The following is a 19,235-nucleotide window of genomic DNA, read 5'->3' as shown; positions in this document are numbered from 1 at the left end:
AATGAAGCTGAGAGGAAAAATATAAAATTACTTTAAAGGAGAAACTATGACACGTGGCAACAAGACTTGATTGTGGATCCCTGTATTACCAAAGAGAAAATGTGATAATAAGTAGGCCGTTTGTTCATTCATTCATTCAACAAATATTGGTTGAGTGTCTACTCTGTGCCAGACCCTGAAAGGGATGTACTAGCAACACACACACATACATGATGTAACAATATATAAGAAAAAAGAGATATAATATTTGTCCACAAAAAGTTCAGAGTGAAAATGGAAAGAGACACTAACCAAGAATTAAACAACTATAATATTACTTTAAAAAACTGAGTCAATACACAAAAAACATTAGTAGTTATCTCTAGATAAATAATTCAATTATGAATGATCTGTATTTTCTTAATTTTCCCTATTTTCCAAGTTTCTTATCAAGAATGAATGCTGCTTTTATAATAAAGTGTGTTCATATATGTGAGTAATTGTTTAGTACAAGAGAAAAAAAGAAATAAATATATGTGCATTTATATAGTGATTCCCAGTTATAATGCACGTGGTACCAAGAGATACTCTTAGACCCCTAGTCTATTATTTGCAACATTAATAATTCCAGAGAAAGAGAAGGAATATGAGAAAGAATCATTTTATAGGCTATTTTCTAGCTTGTACTTATAGTTGATTTATGAAGTGTTCTCTGAGTAATAAAACAAAGGTTATAAACCATTAATTTATTGTATTAATAAGAGTCAAGGGCCCTAATACAATTGTTTTATCTTAGAATATGTAAAAAAAAAAGTGGAGGGTGCTTAAAACTTTAACAGTTTCTAGCTCTTACTTTTATTAGCTTTTCTCTACTGTACTATTTTAGATTAATGAAATAATAAATCTTTCATCCATCTGATTTTATTTAATGGTATGGGAAAATGTTAATCTTGCAATTCTCAGTACTATAAGAATGAATCCTTCAAAGACCATATAGTTTTACAGAGACACAATGAAATTTAGGCTATTCCTTGAAAATTACATTAGAAGATGATGATAAATTAATTATTGTACTTTTTTGTTAGTGAATAAACACAAATAGAAAAAACAGATTTCACAAAAATTTGGGGTTTTTCTTTTGTGAGCATGCTTTGTTATTTCTTTCAGTCTTGGTGCTCTCTTTCTCACTCTCACTCTCACTCTCACTCTCACTCTCACTCTCACTCTCACTCTCACTCTCACTCTGACACATATACACATAGAAACATGCACATGAGTCCCAACCGGCATGGTTCAGTGGTTGAGCGTCAACCTATGAACCAGGAGGCCATAGTTTGATTCCTAGTCAGGGAACATGCCCAGGTTGTAGGCTCGATCCCAGTAGGGGGCATGCAAGAGGCAGCCAACCAATGATTCTATCTTACCATTGATGCTTTTATCTCTTCCTCTCCCTCTCTGAAATCAATAAAAATATATTTGGGGGGGAAAAAAGAAGCATGCACATGAAAATATATTACATGGGTAGTTGAGGTGAAGTTGAAGTTCTAATTTAATTTCTTACTTCCTGTGTGTATAATCTTGAACGAGTTACCGAAAGTCTTCCTTTATCTGACTTCTCACCGTTAAAATGCTAGAGGACATGTAAACTCTCTCTAAGGTTATAACCTAAATTTCTCCTTCCATAATTTCCTGTAGCAGCTACTTCAAAGGGACCACGCAAAACACTCTTTTTGTCCACAAGGGTTCCCCCACTCCAGAGTTTTAGAATCTGGGTGAAAAGACAGTGAAATGGCTGGCAGGGCTCTCCTATATGGGGGCCAGCCTGCCCCCAATCCCGACTTCCCCTGAGCTCTGCGAGTGTCTGTGCTCGGAAGCGGCACCCCTGGCATCGTGTGAACTGCCTCTGACAGATTTGTTTCTCCATTCGTCATCCCTCCAGATGGCTCTAAAATGAATATAGCATTCAAATAACAACACAGAAGAAATCATCCTATAACCAGTTGATTCATATAAAACGTGTGAAAATCCGATTATACCATTTATTTTTCCACTTAGAATTAGTTTCAAAAGTTTTCACTTTACATAAATGACATAACATGGCAAACAAGCATGTTCCACATGGCCCGGCGTGCCTGCCAGTCACTGTTCTAGGGCTTGAAGAAATCAGGGTGGGGGGGGGGGTGGTCGAATGTACGTAGATCTGGAAACCTTATTTTCAAAGTTACCTTAAAGTAGGACTGAACTAAAAATGTATCCATTTTGATAAATAAAATACCTGAATAACTTTAAAAATAGCAGGAGGTTAATAACTAATGGTTTAGTTTAACTTGTTTTCAAACTATGACCTAATTCAAACTATTTCAATTTTCCCCCCACAAATGAAGAAATCCACAGGTTCTTTGTTTCATAAAAAAAATGTCTGGTGAGACAAAAAAACAATACTGGAAGTTAGTTCTGTAGAGTCTACTCTAATCATTTCAAGACTCTTCCATGCATTTTTGAACAACTGAAATTCTGCCTTAGAATAAGGACAAAGCTCTGACTAGTCCACCGTATTTTAAAAATATGTCATTTCATCATAAACGTGAACAAGAAACCGCCACCAAGGAGGGCTCTTTCCAGACACCATCACACACTGATTTTCCTTCAACTTTTCTTCAAAAGAAAACAACCGTATGTTAAAGCAGCTATGTCAAGTATATTAAGGGAATAGTGACATCAGTAACTTTGCCAAAGGTTACCAGTTCAAGTCAGATAAAAGAAGGCTGAAGATTCCTTTGAGAAGTAAGAGCTAGTGGTTCAAAATATATAAACAGTTAATTATTATTTGAAAGCCAAAGTGCTTTAAAGCAAAACACAGTCAGTGCGATTTATAGATTTGTTTTCAGAAATGCTTAAAAGAATTAATTTGACCCTATACAATATTCTTCTTAAATTGTATTTATGCAGCAGTTACAAATTTTTAAAATCCATTTTAATTGCAGAAGTAATGCATGAATACATGTATTTACTAAACACAAATATAAGCCCAGCTTCCATTTAACTATCATCTCAACATGATTCCTTAGATACTGCCACTGTTAGGTTTTTGTTATGAATTATTCTGGGTTTTAAAAATTCCTATATGTCTATGTATCCATATAAAACCTATTATATGATTTAGTAGGCTTTTGTTGCCAAAGACTCATTTACTGGCCCAGAATATATGCACACATATCTACTGTGCATCTTTCTCTGTGCCCTAAGCTAGAGATACAGCAGTAAATTGACATAAAAAACCTTTCTGGTGGAGCTTACATACTAGTGCAAGAGAGACAATCACATGATCTCACTCATTTATGGAATATAATGAACAACATAAACTGATGAACAAAAACAGATCCAGAGACAGAGAAGCATCGATCAGACCGTCAAACCTCAGAGGGAAGGAGGGGAGGGTGGGGGTAAGGGGGAGAGATCAACCAAAGGACTGGTATGCATGCATATATAAGCCTAACCAATGGACACAGACAACTGGGGGGTGAGGGCATGAGTGGAGGGTTGGGGGGTAATGGGGAGATAAGGACACATATGTAATACCTTAATCAATAAAGAAATTTTAAAAAAGAGAGAGACAATTGCCGAACCGGTTTGGCTCAGTGGATAGAGCGTCGGCCTGTGGACTCAAGGGTCCCAGGTTCGATTTCGGTCAAGGGCATGTACCTTGGTTGCGGGCACATCCCCATTGGGGGGCGTGCAGGAGGCAGCTGGTTGATGTTTCTCTCTCATCGATGTTTCTAACTGTCTATCCCTTTCCCTTCTTCTCTGTAGAAAATCAATAAAATATATTACAAAAAAGAAAGAGACAATCAACAATTTTGTAGAACACGTGCATCTAAGGAATAAGAATTAAGCAGAGAAGAAGGAGCTAAAAGGAGGTGGGGGGACGTGATGATTTAAAAGATAGTGAAAGATGGCTCAATGGATAGACCACAGTCCTGCAGACTGAAGGGTCCCAGGTTAGATTCCAATCCAGAGCACATGCCCAGGTTACAGGCTCAATCCCCAGTAGGGGGCATGCAGGAGACAGCCAATCAATGATTCTCTCTCATTATTGATGTCTCTCTCTCTCTCTCTCTCTCTCTCTCTCTCTCTCTCTCTCTCTCCCCTCCCTTCCCCTCTGAAATCAATAAATATGTATTTTATAAAAGGTGATAGTGAGCAAAGCCTGGCATATTGCAAAATGGGTGGATTTACCAAAATGGTTTAATAAGACCGTTCTTAAACTATCTGTGCTCAAGTAGTGATTTATAACCAAAATTACCCTGACTCCCCTGTCAATCAGCACCACCCATGAATCTTCTCTCAACCCTCAAATTTCCTGGGGATGGCAGGGTAGCATCTAGGTCTCAGCTCTCAGGACTAGACTTGATAGTAAACACTGCATAAAGTCAATCACGTCTTCCCTCAATTCCAGTTCTTCTTCTCCATCTTCTTTTCCTTTCCTTTCTTTCTCCTTTTCTTTCCAAGATGCAGTTAGGAACTAAAGTCCAAAAGTGCTATGCTATGTAAGGGTCATTTGGCTGACAGTTTGGGTAAAAAAGATTCTGATCAGAATTGGGCAGCAACGGGAAGCTGCCAGTTTTTTTTTTCCTTCATCTACTGGATAAATTATGAACATTATACACACACACACACACACACACACACACACACACACACACACACTAACTACAAGAAGCAATCTGCTCCAGCTGATAAAGGAATATGTAAGTGCCTTTGATCAAAGCTCCAACGGGGATGCCTGGGCTATGTCTTTCAAGTTCTGTAACCTGAATAAAAGGACGTTGGACGGCTACATTAAAAGATATAGATCGAGTTAAATGCAGTGGAAAGAACAGAGCATGGCAAGACCAGGGTGCCGGTGTCAGCAAAGGGGCCTTTCCACCGAAACTAAATATTAACTGCACCTAATATTTTGATCAGTACGCTGATTTCCAAGACTCCATTTCCTCGTATTTAAAATGAGGTCATTACTGTTCACCCTACCTACTTTCTTTTTTCTACATAGAGATGCTATTCAGCTTAAATCAAATAAAGCAAAAAAAAAAAAACCTGAATAGTTGGTTTTTGGAGAAAAAACACACAGACATTCTGTAGAAGAGAGAAATCATTTTTTACAAAATATTAAAAAGTCCCACTACCTCCCTCGCATATTGACTCCCAAGCCACAACTATGTAAAGAATAAATAGCACGTGGATAGGTAAACAAACCCAACAGCACTGAAGGGAAGGACAGAGACATGTCCTCATCCGAAGCAAGGAAACACTGGTGTTCATCAGCACTTGTGCATTTGCTACCATGTACGAAAGTGTGAGAACCTTGGACTTAGAATCCTATCTTGATGATTCAGAGGCTTCACTGCACAAGGTCTGATTAATGTCAGGGAGAAATGAAGAAATCTCATAAGATCTTCAAGATGCAACAATATAAGAATCACACCTTTAGTAAAGAGAATTTAATTTCTAGCTAATACTCTAGACCAGGGGTCCTCAAACTACGGCCCGCGGGCCACATGCGGCCCGCCGAAAACATTTATCCGGCCCGCCGGGTGTTTTTGCCGCTGCTGCCTGTCCTGCTTAGCAGCCGACTCGCCCCGGGCCCGCAGTGCGCATGCGTGGAATGTCTGAGGGACAGTGAACTGGCCCCCTGTTTAAAAAGTTTGAGGACCTCCGCAGGCTCACACAGCAAAAGGTAACTCTGATCTCCTCTATCTGCTGGCATTGTTCTTAAAATTACGGAAAAGAATAATTTAACTTATGCTAACCATTCAGAGGCAAAGGATTAACCCTGCCTGCTTCACAGAAACACACACTGTAACTCTCAGCAATTTGGGAATCATGCTACGGACACAGTAACCATCCATGAGGACCTCACTGTTGCTCCTGTTCAGCCTTGTCCATTAAACCACTGAGAAGAGAGTCATAGTAAGAACTGCAACTATCAATACATCTCAAACAAATGCTTTGGTTTTCAGACTAAGGAATCTGACTTACCAGGTCAAAAATGAATGTGTTGTTTTTTTTTTTAAAAAAAAATCCTTTTGCTCTCTGACTAACAGAAAAGTGACATATGAGTAAGCTTTATTTCTGTGAAGTCAATGATTTGTCCTCTATGATAAAGCACCCGGAAGGTTACATTTTACAGAAGCTAAAGAAAGCAGTCTCATCAACTATTTACTATGGAACACAGGAGCAAACATGCTCAATGAATGAATACATTTATCTTTGTTCTGTATTTTTAGGCTCCTTTGAAGAGGTAAGGAGTGAGGGGAAATGGAATAGTGCAATGAAATGTGAGCTTTTTCCAATTTTTTTGTTTTGATGAACTTTTTCTAAGTCCAAGTATGTGTTTTAATTTATCATTGCCCTCAGCAGAAATTTTAAGTGTCCTAGCACATGGATAAATGGCTGCCAGCTTGTTCCCCAGTCCTCTTGCACACTTTGATCCTGTACACTACACAGGTGTATCAGAGAACTGATGGCTAGTCAGGTATTGTGGTCGCTGCCAGTCACTTTCTTAGTGGAGGATTTATTCCCGACTCCCTCACCTTTTTCCTACAACAGGACCTTCTTTCTCAACATTATTTCTTTTTAATTATTCTTACCCATGAGTATTATTTAAAGGGAAAAAACACAAGGATATTTAGAGTTACTTATTCATGAACCACTACCATTTAAACCTTACTTAAACATTCCAGCGATGATTCAGTTGAAAAGACTTAAGTTCACCTACAAGCTTGATATGCAGTTCTATCTGTGGCCCCCACATCTTATGACTCTGTTGTGACTAGCTCACATCATTCTGTGTTAGTAATTCCTCCTTCCTTTTTTATGCAATCTTTAGGCACGATGTGCATCCATGATTACTACAGACTGTGTAAGCCTCCTCCTTCAGGCTGTTATTTAAAGTTCAACTCCATCATTATTAGGGAAAAAAAAAAAGAAAGAGGGAAAAGATGGTAAAGAAAAAGATTGGGTGGCACAGATAATCAAATCATTACTCATCAGTGCTAAAATTCCATGTTCTTAGTTCTTCATCATAGAAGAACGTGTGGGTTGATGTCAAGCCAGTAGTTTTTACCTATTGGCCTAGATTGAACCACTCTCAGACACGCTCAGCAATTCTGAACCTTCTGTTCATGTCATTTCTGAAGTGAAGATCTTGTTTGAGGCCTCAGTGATTATCATATATTTTCACTTATGAAAGCTCTATCATTTTCTAAATGAGATTTATATCTGCTTTCCACTAATGGTTATGTTTTGCCAAAACTATTAGCCCCCATGCCCTTTGCTGCCTAAGCACTTAGAGTTGTTTTATAGCTAGAAATGCCCAATAATTCCTGGTGCCTTGGCCTTGATTCTGTTTCCCATTATTGCTCCAATATTACCTTCTTGTCTTGACTCTTAAGTTCCAAACAACCTCTTCCTTATCCTAGTAAGGTGGCATATTGGCCTTGTTTAAGGTATTAAACAAAACCCACCCTGTGCCTCACTATTTCTGGGGAGTATTTCTTGTTTTTCTGTTTCATGCTAATTCCTCCCTCTGCAAGTCCAGCTATTCCTCCCGTGGGCCCCTGGCTTCTGCCAACCAAAAGGATCACAGGACGTAATTAAATGTTTCCAATTATGAAGATTTTGCCATTAAATGAGGTTGAAAGGACAGTGGCGTTTTCAGTGTGTGGTAGGTTAGAAGCAGGGCAAAGAGAAACAGAGCAAAGGAGCCTAAACAAGACTCGAGCTGGGGAAGTCTGGTCTGAAGAACACTTGTGAGATACCAGCCAGGAGCCAATGAAATCACGGCTCTGTCCTCACCGTTCACTTTCTCTGGCTTCTGCTACCTTTTAGATGTTTCAAAAAGCTTTCCTGACAATATTTAAATCTGCAACGTGGACACACCGAGCGGGGCGACAGGAACGTCTTGTCAGTCCCGTACGGGAGCCTGTGGCTTCCCTCGTGTGTGTGCTGCACGCTGCTGAAACCAGGAAATCAGAAAGACTGATGCGTTTCCAGGGAATACACGCAGTGTCTCGCCTTGCCAAACACATCAAAGCAATTTGTTTTTGCCAGAGAGACTCCGGTGGCTCCCCGCAATGACTCAGCTCACTTATTTAAAATCCTAAACGGGTATGTTAGGAGCTTGTAGGTCACTAACCTGCCAGCCTTGTAATTTACACTGCTGGAGAACAAGTCGGCATTTCTCCTCAGCAGACAGCTTCTTCTTCTCGCCGGGGAGTGTCTCCACCAAGGGCTTATACCTGTGAAAAGCAGCAGGGACATGAAAGTGGTGACTGGATTCATCAAGCCAGTGATTATAAGCAACAGAACTGTCTTTGTTACACTGTTTCTTAGCCCCCATCCCCCCACTCCCAGTTCCACGTGTCCCCATATACTCCATTCATTGTGCCTTTAACAGGCAACGGTGCAATATCACATCTTTTACATGGAAAATGATGTTTTAAATCAATCAAATATATTGTTCAATCTTTTAATGTATGTTTAACACTATCATGGAGTGATGCAAACCATGTAGCAAAAAAGAAGAAGGAGGAGGAGGAGGAGGAGGAAGAAGAGGAGGAGGAGGAGGAGAAGAAGGAGGAGGAGGAGGAGGAGGAAGAGGAGGAGGAGGAGGAGGAGGAAGAGGAGGAGGAGGAGGAGGAGGAGGAGGAGGAGGAGGAGGAGGAGGGAATCTGTTAGTTTTTGCTTAACTATTTAGAATGATATTAAAAAATAGAGCTTTTAGGAAACACCAGCATACTTTATGCCCATTTGAGAGTGCATCTTGACGTAATTTGAATCTATAATAAAGGAATATCAAAGCACCCGGAATTATTGAGCAGAGCAGCTTTCTCCCCACGTATTACATAATCGAGTATTTGAAATCTTTCAGCAGGACATTGTATTATGTCCTGGAAGTTTCTTTAAATTATTATCTTTCATTCCTTAGCTGAAATGCTTGCCAATATAATAGTTTTCTATGGATGTATTAAAAAATACTGCTTTCAAAATTACATCATCAATATAAAATGTTTTGCACTTATGGTATGGAACCCGACATATAAGTAAAACTGCATTAGAAGGAGGAAGAGGAAGAAGGGGAGGGGGAGGAAAAGGAGGAAGAGAATAAGAAAAAGGAATAGGACCAGCAAGAGTAGGAGGAGGAAAGAAAAGGAGACGGGAGAGTAGGAGGGAGAGGAGAAGGAAGAAGAGGAGGAGAAAGAGGAGGGAGGGGAAGAGGAGGAGGAGGATGGACGGAAGAAACAAGGGAAGATCTGTGTAAGTGCATCCCCTTCTACTGTGCATGTATGGTTCTCATGTGGGACTGCTAACGGAACTCAATGCTAAAGGGTAAAGCACCTACTTTTCTTTTCTGTAGACTATCTTAGCATTTCATCTAAATTTTGCTGCAGCAAATTTGGCATCTTCTAAAAGGAGTGTTTTTGTTTCCTCAAGGCAACTAAGGAGGGAAGTACATTGCCTACACATCTCTATTTCCCCGCTTCCCCGAGCCAGCACTGAGAGCAGTGGCCATGTCCCACCGACAGCCACAGCGGATTTACACGCATCTCCTTATTTCTGCAAGTGCTGTAGAGAAATGAGGTCCCAGCGTGCGAGCCAGCGCTGCAGTAACTAGGGTTCTGGCCTATAATGCAGACTGCGAAAATATACCTATTTGACTTGTTCAGTAGCAGACGTTTATTTCCTTTCTTACATCCTGAGCATTGTCACTGAACACTCAGTACAGATGCTCCTCACTTATGATGAGGTTATGTTCCAATAAACTGATTGTAAATTAAAAATATCTGAAGTTGAAATGCATTTAATACACGTAACCTAGGGAACAACATAGCTTAGCCTAGCCTGCCTTAAACGTGCTCAGAAAGCTGACATTAGCCTACAGTTGGGCAAAATCATCTCACACAATGAATACACTGTAGAGTGTTGATGGTTTGTGCTCACAATCATGTGGTTGACTGGGAACTGAGGCTCACTGCCATGTCCCAGCATCAGGAGAGAATCTAGGACATACCCATGGCCTGGGAAAAGATCAAAACTCAACATCGGAAGTTCGGTTTCTACGGAATGGGTATATGTGAAGCTCCATCATAAAATCAACCAATTTTAGGTCAAAGCATCAGAAGTCAGTGACTGTCTCTCTATTATTTGTCCCGGGTTGAGAATTGTCATAGTCTTCCTAATCTTGACTCAGATAAAATAAATACATCAACATCAGCAATACCCTTCCTTTTCCTGTATAGATTTTTGCTCATGTGTCAAATTTGGGGTACAGAAAGGAGTAAAAATAGCAAGTAACAGAGACTGAACATGAAATTGTAGTGCCAGAGGCAAGGATATAAAAATCCTGCTCATCCTTTTGATCAAACTGAGTGGACTGAGATAATCTATGGATGACAGAAGCATTCAGTGGATTTTTTTTTAAATAATAGGCAAGAATGTGATTTCATACCCAGCAGGCACTGAAGTTGGTAGCTATTTTTTTTTTTTTACTAGCCATATTATGATTACTGCAGAAGAGAAAGATGTATTTCAAGGGTGGAACAGAGAGAACAAGTGGGTCTAATGGAGTATGTGTATGTTTGTGGAGGGTTGGGACATGAAAGTAAAGTGTGCAGAGGGCAATGGAATGGATGCCTAAAAGTTATGGGCATCCCCAAACGATGCTGGTGCATGACTTCAGCAAACATGGATTTTATTTCACAATGTTTGGTCCAAGGATGACAAACCATACAATTGTACAATGTGTTAGACTAGGAAAGAAACTGGGTTGGGAAATCTAAACACAGCTTCAGGTTCCAAATATGTAGCAAATTTGCTATGAGGCCCTTGTCAAGCCACTTAGCAAGTACTTCTCCCCTTTCTTACTGTGTGTGTATTTCTTGGGATACGACATAAATACTAGACTATTCCTGTCAGTCTTCAATGTGTGTGAGCTTCCCTAAAGCAGGGGTCATCTTTGTACCTTCCATGGTTTCTGCTCCATTGTTTTTGTATGAAGCAGGTACACATAAATGATGCTAGGAAATTGAGCTGGGAATTTAAGGGATGAGAAGTAACATTTCTTGAGCACTGAAGGAGTACAAGGGGCTTTTCATATGTTACTCCACATGCTCCTCATCACTGTAGGAGGTCTGCATGATAATCTAATAGTGAGAAAGCTGATGATCACATAAATTAAGTCAGTTGCTCTAGTTCACATGATGGGTATAGGTTGAATTGTTCCCCCCCCCCCCCCCCACCACCACCCCAAGACCTAATTTGGAAGTTGGATTTTTGCAGATGTAATCAAGGTAAGATGAGGTCATTAACGGGTGGGCCCTTATCCAATATGACTATCTATACTAATAAAAGGGTAATATGCTAATTAGACCGGGGGACCTTCTGGACGTACTTCAGACAAAGCCATGGTGGCAGGGTGGTTAGGGGAGAGCAGGCTGGCAGGGGGGCAGTTGTGGGCAAGCAGGCCAGCGGGGGGAGAGCAGTTGGGGGTGAGCAGGCTGGCAGAGGTGGGGCAGTTAAGGGCAAGCAGACCGGTGGGGGGGCAGTTGGGGGTGAGCAAATGGGTGTCGGGGAAGCAGTTGGGGGGGAGCAGGCCGGCGAGGGGGCAGTTGGGGGCAATCAGGCTGGCAGGGAGGGCAATTGGGGTGATCAGGCCAGCAGGGGTGGCAGTTGGGGGCAATCAGGATGGCAGGGGGAGCAATTGGGGGTGATCAGACTGGAAGGGGGTGCAGTTGGGGGCGATCAGGCCAGCAGGCAGAATGGTTAGAGGCAATCAGGCAGGCAGGCAGGTGAGCAGTTAGGAGCCAGCTCTCCTGGATTGCAAGATGGATGTCCGACTGCCAGTCGGCCTGGGATCAGGCCTAAACCGTCAGTTGGACATACCCTGAGGGGTCCCAGATTGGAGAGGGTGCAGGCCAGGCTGAGGGACACCACCACCACCACCCCCTATGCACAAATTTCGTGCACCAGGCTACTAGTGTACTTATAAGAAGAGGAAAATGACATGTGATGACAGAGGCAGAAGTTGGATATGAGCTGCAAGGCAAGAACACCAAGGATTTTAGGCCACCACCAGAAGCTAAAAGAGGAGAGGGGGGATTCTACCCAGAGCCTCAGAGGGGCATATGGCCTGCTGACACATTGGTTTTGGACTTCCAGCCTTTAGAACTGTGAGATAATATGTTTCTATTCTCTTAAGCTACCTAGTTTGTGGTACTTTGTTAAGGCAGCTTGAGGACACTTATACAGATGGTAAAAGTGGTTGATCTTGGATTTGAACCCAGGGCAATCTAACTCCAGAGGCAATTTCTCCCTGACCATTGCTACAGTCTAGGCAGAAATGAACAAGCCCTCAGTGCTAGATGGTTCTAGTAAGGAAAAGGAGCATGAAAAACAAACAAAACAAAAAATAAAACCCAATAGTAATCATCAGGACTGGGACATGCAGAGATAATTTGTTGCTCTTTGACCTTTGGGTGACTGGACCTCTCCTATAAGAGTCAATCAGAACTTATAATGAAATACAGATCCATTCAAGCTTAGGAAAATCAATGCATTTCTTCCATTTAGCCAGAGCAACATAATGAAAAGAAATCAGTCAAATTATCTTTTTGTTCTCCTACAATTGTTTCATTCTGGAACTTTGTTAATTATCGCCAAGAATTGAATTGACAATAATTCAAGTATCTGAATACAGTCTTAACAAGTCAGAAAAAAATTCTTACCCTTGGTGCCTTTTTTTCTCATTTTATATTGTTCTTTTGACACCTAAAATGGTATAATTCTGACATTTCAACCGAAAAGACAAAAACGTCATCTTAGACAGGGTAAGGCATTCTATTTTAGTGTAATTAAAATCACCTCATCTTTTGGAATGTGAGTGTCATCTGTAGGTGGTGTCCCTGGTCTAACGCTGTGCTAAACTTAACCTCACAGAAACTCCATCTGAGGCCAAATGGTAATAATGAGCCTGGAGCACTATATGGTCCTGAGCACGGGTGTGGTCACAGGCAGGACTTCTCAGCTCTCATCCCCACACACTCCAAGCCTCTTTTGTTCAAGATAAAAACACCACAACCCACTGAAGAACTCTGTGTTCAGGCTGACATCTGCCTTGTGTCCAAGATAAGTCAACCGACGGTAAGAAATAAATGCTACCTCTTCCAGGAAACCCATTCTTGTCTCATCCTCTCTTGGGATGAGGGAAATGATTGGGATCTAGTTCTAGGTCTAGAATTGGTGGTCCTGTGGCTCATTGAGGTTCATTTAATCAATCAACTAATATTGAGTGAGCACAAAATATGTACTGGGAATGAATCTGGGAACAGAACAGATGACAATCCTTGACATTCTTTGATGGAGATAGAGCAGATAGAAATGTAAAGGGAAAGAATGTCGGACACAATGAAAGAGATGAAGAAGAATAAAGCAGGAAAAGTTTCATTGTGAGCAAATATCTGAGGGATGAGAAGCAAGCGGTGGCGCTCTCTGGGGAACAGCCAAGGCCAAAAATCCTGAGTGGGGTAGTGCCTGCCTGTTTGGGGAAGGAGGAATAGCAAGGAGGTGGCTGGAGCAGAGCAGGTGAGAAGGGGAAGGAGAAGGATTCGCAAAGGTAACCACATGGGTAAAGATTCGGATCATGCCCGTGATTCAAAGGACTTTGGCTTTGACTCTGAGCTGGGAATGAGCAGACAAGTTATATCACTTGACATTAAAAGAATCACTGAAGCTGCTCTGCTGAGAGTGGGTGGCAGTGGAGCAAGTGGACAGCCAGGGAGACCGTGTGGAGGCTTTCCCGCAGCCTAGGATGGGAGCAATGGAAGTGGTAGGAACTGGTTGGACTTGAACTCTATCCATATCTGGAGGCACAACCAATAGGATTTCCTGATGGAAATAGTATCAGGAGTATGATGACATTAAAATAATAGCATACACCATATCAGATACCTTATGAAATTGTAAGAAAGGACCACACCATAGGACATACTTATTTTGAGGTCGCTAAGAGGGATAGATTGCATTTGAAGCAGAGAAAAGCTAACAACAATTGATAACTATAAAGCAGAACCTAAGGAAAGGAATTAATATTTCTCATTTCAAAAGTCATTTTTCCTTTTAGTTTTAAAAAGACATCCTACCCATTGCAGATCTAGAGACAAAAAAATAGAGTCTATGCAGTAACCATAGAAGTCAGGTAAAAGCTTATAGTGACTCAACTCACTACTTTAAGAAATCTGCAAGAAATAGTAGAAGCATCTCCTCAGAAAAAAAACAAAGCATTTATATCAAGCTAATACTTCAAAAACAAAACTGAGATGCAGTTTCTTGGAAAGAGTTTCTGTTTCCTGAGTATTAACTTCATCTCTTCATTCAAAAGAAAATTCTATTGTGAAGATTCAAGTCCCGGAACCCCTTACATTTTCTATTCAACAAATATTTATTGAGCACCTATTACAAGAAGAATCTCTGCCATGAAATGCGGAGGTTACCAAGATGTGTTCTAATTTCACTGCATATACTCAAATATATAGCATGACATTTTTATCAAAATTATATCTCAGAAAAGATGTGGTTTTCTTATGTCAAGACCTTTTTGATAATGGACATATTTTAGTTCCTGCAAATAATGTGTGGGGAGGACCATTAACCTCCTCCTCCCTCAGGATGGACTGGATAATCCACAGAAACAGGACAGGAAATGTCGCAGGAGCTCTATGTTGGAGGACTGACAGAGAAAAACAGCCCATCACGGCAGAGCAAGGAGGAATGGGACTGGGCAGGAAGGCAGGACTGGGGCCGGTAGCCAAGGGAGAGCAGAGTTTGGAATGCAGTCATCAGTGCTTAATGTTGCAGGGAGCTTAAAGTGTGTCCGTGCTGAGAAGGGGCTGCTGGATTTGGTGACTGGGGAATCCAGATAATGCCAGAGACACAGAAGAAAGCAGGTTCCTACAGCATAAAGACATTAGCAGATGGTGGAGACGCACACGTGGTGGGCAGCTCTGGTGATTCACCACATAAATAAAAGTAAAGGTCAACAGCTTAAAGGTGAAGTAGAATTAATTAGTGTGTGTGTGTGTGTGTGTGTGTGTGTGTGTGTGTTGATATTTTGTTTTTCAGGGGCTAGGAAGAACCGACAATGCTTATAGGCAACATTTGTAGAAACTTACAAGCTCTAGCTTTGCTTCATGCTTATTTTTGTATATTTTCACTTTACTTGAGATTATATTTTATTAACTTTAGCTCTTATGGGATATGGATGCAATTTCTTCTATGATCATTTCATTGATTATTTCGCACAGGGCTCTATGGGGTTTCTCTACCTGGCATGCACAGCGCGAATGTAACAATCTGACTATGCTGAAATAGGGACGCATTTCCCTGGTTCTGCGCACTTGCCTGGGTTGTTCATTTCACTCGTATTCCTGCTCTCATAGTAAGCACAGTGCAGGTGCGCAAGGGTGATTTTCTAGCTATTTGGGGATAATCTGCAGCATTCAGAATGCTGAGTGGTGGGCTGAGCGTGGCAGCTGCCTAGCAACATACTGACATCCATCATGAAAATAGAGGCATGGAGAGAAAGGAGCACAAGTGGGCTTGAGAGAGAAAGAAGACCTATTTCAACATGCGAGGGAGGGAGCGTAAGAAGAAGGAATGAGACACACACAGAGAGGACTTGCAGAGGTGCTTGGCATGGAAAGAGGAGCGCTTTTTCCTCCTTTTACAGCATGTGAAAACACATAAAGTTGTCAAAAATTATCTAGTTTACACAAAAATCTGTGTTTTCAGAGTGTGCACAGTCTGTCTCTTCTTCCCATGACTCTTAGGGCTTTAAAATCCCCTGTATGATTTCAGGTTCTGTCCAGGCTTTGGCCCCTGGCCTGCCTGTCTTGTAGCGGGGGTTGGCTCTGCTATTATGAAAGCCAGCACGGCTCAGTGTACCATATATGAAGCCTTTGTCCTGTGTACCTGCCCGTCCTTCTACCACATCTTCTACCACTTTCCCAGTGGTTCTCTGCACCCAGTGAATCAAACCATTTCAGAACTTGTCACATTTCTTTGCATCTGTTGTGCCCTCTGCCTGGAGCTCATCAGCCTGATTCACTTCCCAGGGTGGCCACCTATCTCCATTCTTCAGGACCCATGACCTCTTGGTTCATATTTACAGGAAGGGCAGACAGGGGACAGTAGCTGTGTTTTGCAATGGCTTTTACACCTCCTGGATTGTTCAGACCTGAAATTTGCTCTAGAGTTTGTTTTTACATCTGTTGTGACCAACGTTAAGCTTATCAGTGGTCATTAGGATTTATATATAACTCTACTAAGGGAAAAAAGAAGTCTTTACATTATGACAATCTAGGACCTACTGCTTATGGCACTGATTAAGACTGATTTCACACCCCACTTGTCTGGCTCAGTTGGATGATCGGTGACCTATGAACCAAGAGGCCACAGTTCGATTTCTGGTCAGGACACATGCCCGGGATTCAGGCTCGATCCCAAGTAAGGGCGTGAAAGAGGCAGCTGATCAATGATTCTCACCATTGATGCTTTTCTTTCTCCCTCTTTTTTCCTCTCTGAAATCAATAAAATATATTTAGAAAAAACTAAATAAAAACATATTTTAAAAAGAAAAGATATATTTCCCCTCTCTTTCCATATTATTGTGAATAGGCTGCTGTCATCTTTAGAAACATGGATATGCCATTCAAAGACAATGGCACTTCCCATTCCCATGTTGTTCCTGGCTCAAGAGCCCCCAGTAATGGAATCCTCGGGAAGAGTCGGGAGGGCACTGCAGAGGAGCTTCCCCACTGACATTGCCCTGCAGCCCACGCTGGTTCTGTCAGGGGCCGGGCGACTGGCAAGGTTAGGACACCCCTATCCTTTACCTGAAAATCCCAGGAGGGCCTCTCAGCTCTCACTCTGTGTGGGTTCTAACTAGCCAAGATGTGTGCATGAAGGTGGTGGGTGTGAATAACCACAACCCAAGTTCGTCCACTTCCATCAAAGCCACTTCCTTGAAGGCATCTCTTTTCAAAGCCCATGGCAGCGCACACACCCAGAGATGCAGCCTTAATCCTATGGTATTCATTCATTCATATACTTCATGTAATTAAGCCAGGGGGTTCTCCTCCCAGACAATATGGGAGTTAAATAATAAGAAGGAATGCTACATTTTACCTCAGCTCCTGGGATTAGCCAGTACCACTCTGCAGACATGACCAAAAAAAGAAGAAAAAAAAAGAAAAAGAAAGAAAGAAAGAAAGAGAAAAGAGAATTCAGAGTCTCTGCTAATAATTTACATAACAATGCTCTCAAGTTCTCTTACTTACAGCCAGTTCCACCATTTTATTTTAATTGTGCGATGTAACAATGTTCTATTTATTCAATAAACGGATGAAAGTGAGCACTACATTAGTAACGTCGCAGTGTGAAATACGTGCTAGGCTTCATTTCCTGAGCAGCCTTTGCAGCATGAAATGTTTATTTCAGCCAGGTTTGTACTTGTTTTTAATACAGCCCTAGGATGTTTTTCTACACAGGAACCCCATCCGTGCATGCAAAACACTCCAGAGCCATCTACCATAGGGGACATTTAAAACTGTGCCCTCTTGGGGAACCAAATATGTGCTGGAGCTGAAATAATGGTTGCAAACGAAGGAACCGACCCTGGTGCTTTCTGATCTCTTTATACACACCCAGGAGGATGCTGAGTACAATCGGTGCTTTTGTCCTGCACATTTTGCAGAATTTACTGGTTGAGCCATAGCCTGTATTTATCAGGTACAAGAACAGCTTGTTTAGTTACACTGAAAAGAACAGATGTTCATTTGTTGTTGAAATCTAAATAAGAGATCTCCATCAGCTATATGGTTTAAGAAAAATTATCCTATTCCTAAAGCTATTTGCTCCTTAACCAAAGATTCACCAGGGTCAGTCTGACCTCCTGTCTTTCTGAGGAGGGGCAGGAAACCAAGGCAGGCCAATCTGTTTGTTAGAGTTATTTGCCATTCAAGTGTTTTCTCTTCCTCCTAAACAGAGAAGGCAATTCTCTTTGGGAATGGCTAAAAAGTTTTATGAGGATTCGTGGCTAATGCAGTCATTTTATTAATACTACCAGTTTATGCCTACTTCAGATATTGAAATTAGTTACTTAGTATCATATGAATCTGTTGTTCAGAATATCACCGCCATTACAGCTGGTTATCCAATCATGAAGAAGTTAAGAATGAGGTATGATCTCCAAAGGAACAGTCTGGCACTGAAACTAGATCAGACTATTTCAATAGAAATGAACATTTCTGTTGTACACTTACTTTTGAAGGTGTATGACAATGGTTGAATCAAGACTTAGGGTTTGGTATCTGAACCTAATCATGATTATTTATTTTGTAAATTATTCACTTTTTTAAAACCACTTTATTGAGGTATGGTTGACAACCAGAATATATTTAATATATTCTTTAATATATTCCACTGGATGAGTTTGGAAATAAATACACATCTGTAAATGCATCACCACAATCAATGTCATAAACATAGCTATCACCTCAAGAAGTTTCCTCTTATGCTCTTTAGTTTATTTAGCAAAATTTTAAGATTACAATACGGTATTATTAACTCTAGGCACTGTTCTATACACTAGATCTCTAGGACTTAGCATTAACTAGAACACTAGAGGATTTGATAATATGAAAAATGCTCTATTAACATGCCACACACTTTCAACACAGCACACACTTAAATGTTCTGGTTCCTTGCCCTGACCCGTTTGGCTCAGTGGATAGAGCGTCGGCCTGTGGACTCAAGGGTCCTGGGTTTGATTCCAGTCAAGGGCATGTACCTTGGTTGCGTGCACATCCCCAGTAGGGGGTGTTCAGGAGGTGGCTGATCGATGTTTCTAACTCTCTATCCCTCTCTCTTCCTCTCTGTAAAAAATCAATAAAATATATTTTTTAAAAAATGTTCTGGTTCCTATCATTTCTATATACATAAAAGCCAAGTGACCAGAACGCTGGAATGACCGGTTGCTTTGACACGCATTGAGGCCCCGATCAGCCCCCCGCACCCCGATCGGGGGCGGGGCCAGCCGGCCAACCTCCTGTGTCTTCTCCCCCCTCACCCCCCCCCAGCTGGCCCAGGCGGATCAACCCCAATTGGGGTGGACCAGCCGGACACCACCCATGCACGAATTTGTG

At 41.4% G+C, this 19,235-nt stretch overlaps 1 protein-coding gene across 1 annotated transcript in view; it reads right to left on the bottom strand.

The window, feature by feature from the left end:
- The window catches only part of MYO16 (myosin XVI), a 424,936-nt gene that overhangs the window by 107,254 nt on the left and 298,447 nt on the right, over window positions 1-19,235 (bottom strand). The window contains exon 27 of the mRNA XM_059685100.1: window positions 8,174-8,276. Within this exon, the coding sequence (XP_059541083.1) occupies window positions 8,174-8,276 (103 nt within the window). The remainder of the gene's footprint in view (window positions 1-8,173; window positions 8,277-19,235) is intronic.

This window comes from Myotis daubentonii, chromosome 2 (assembly GCF_963259705.1).
Source record: "Myotis daubentonii chromosome 2, mMyoDau2.1, whole genome shotgun sequence".
NCBI classification, from domain to species: domain Eukaryota; kingdom Metazoa; phylum Chordata; class Mammalia; order Chiroptera; family Vespertilionidae; genus Myotis; species Myotis daubentonii.
This window is presented reverse-complemented; position numbering and strand designations above follow the sequence as displayed.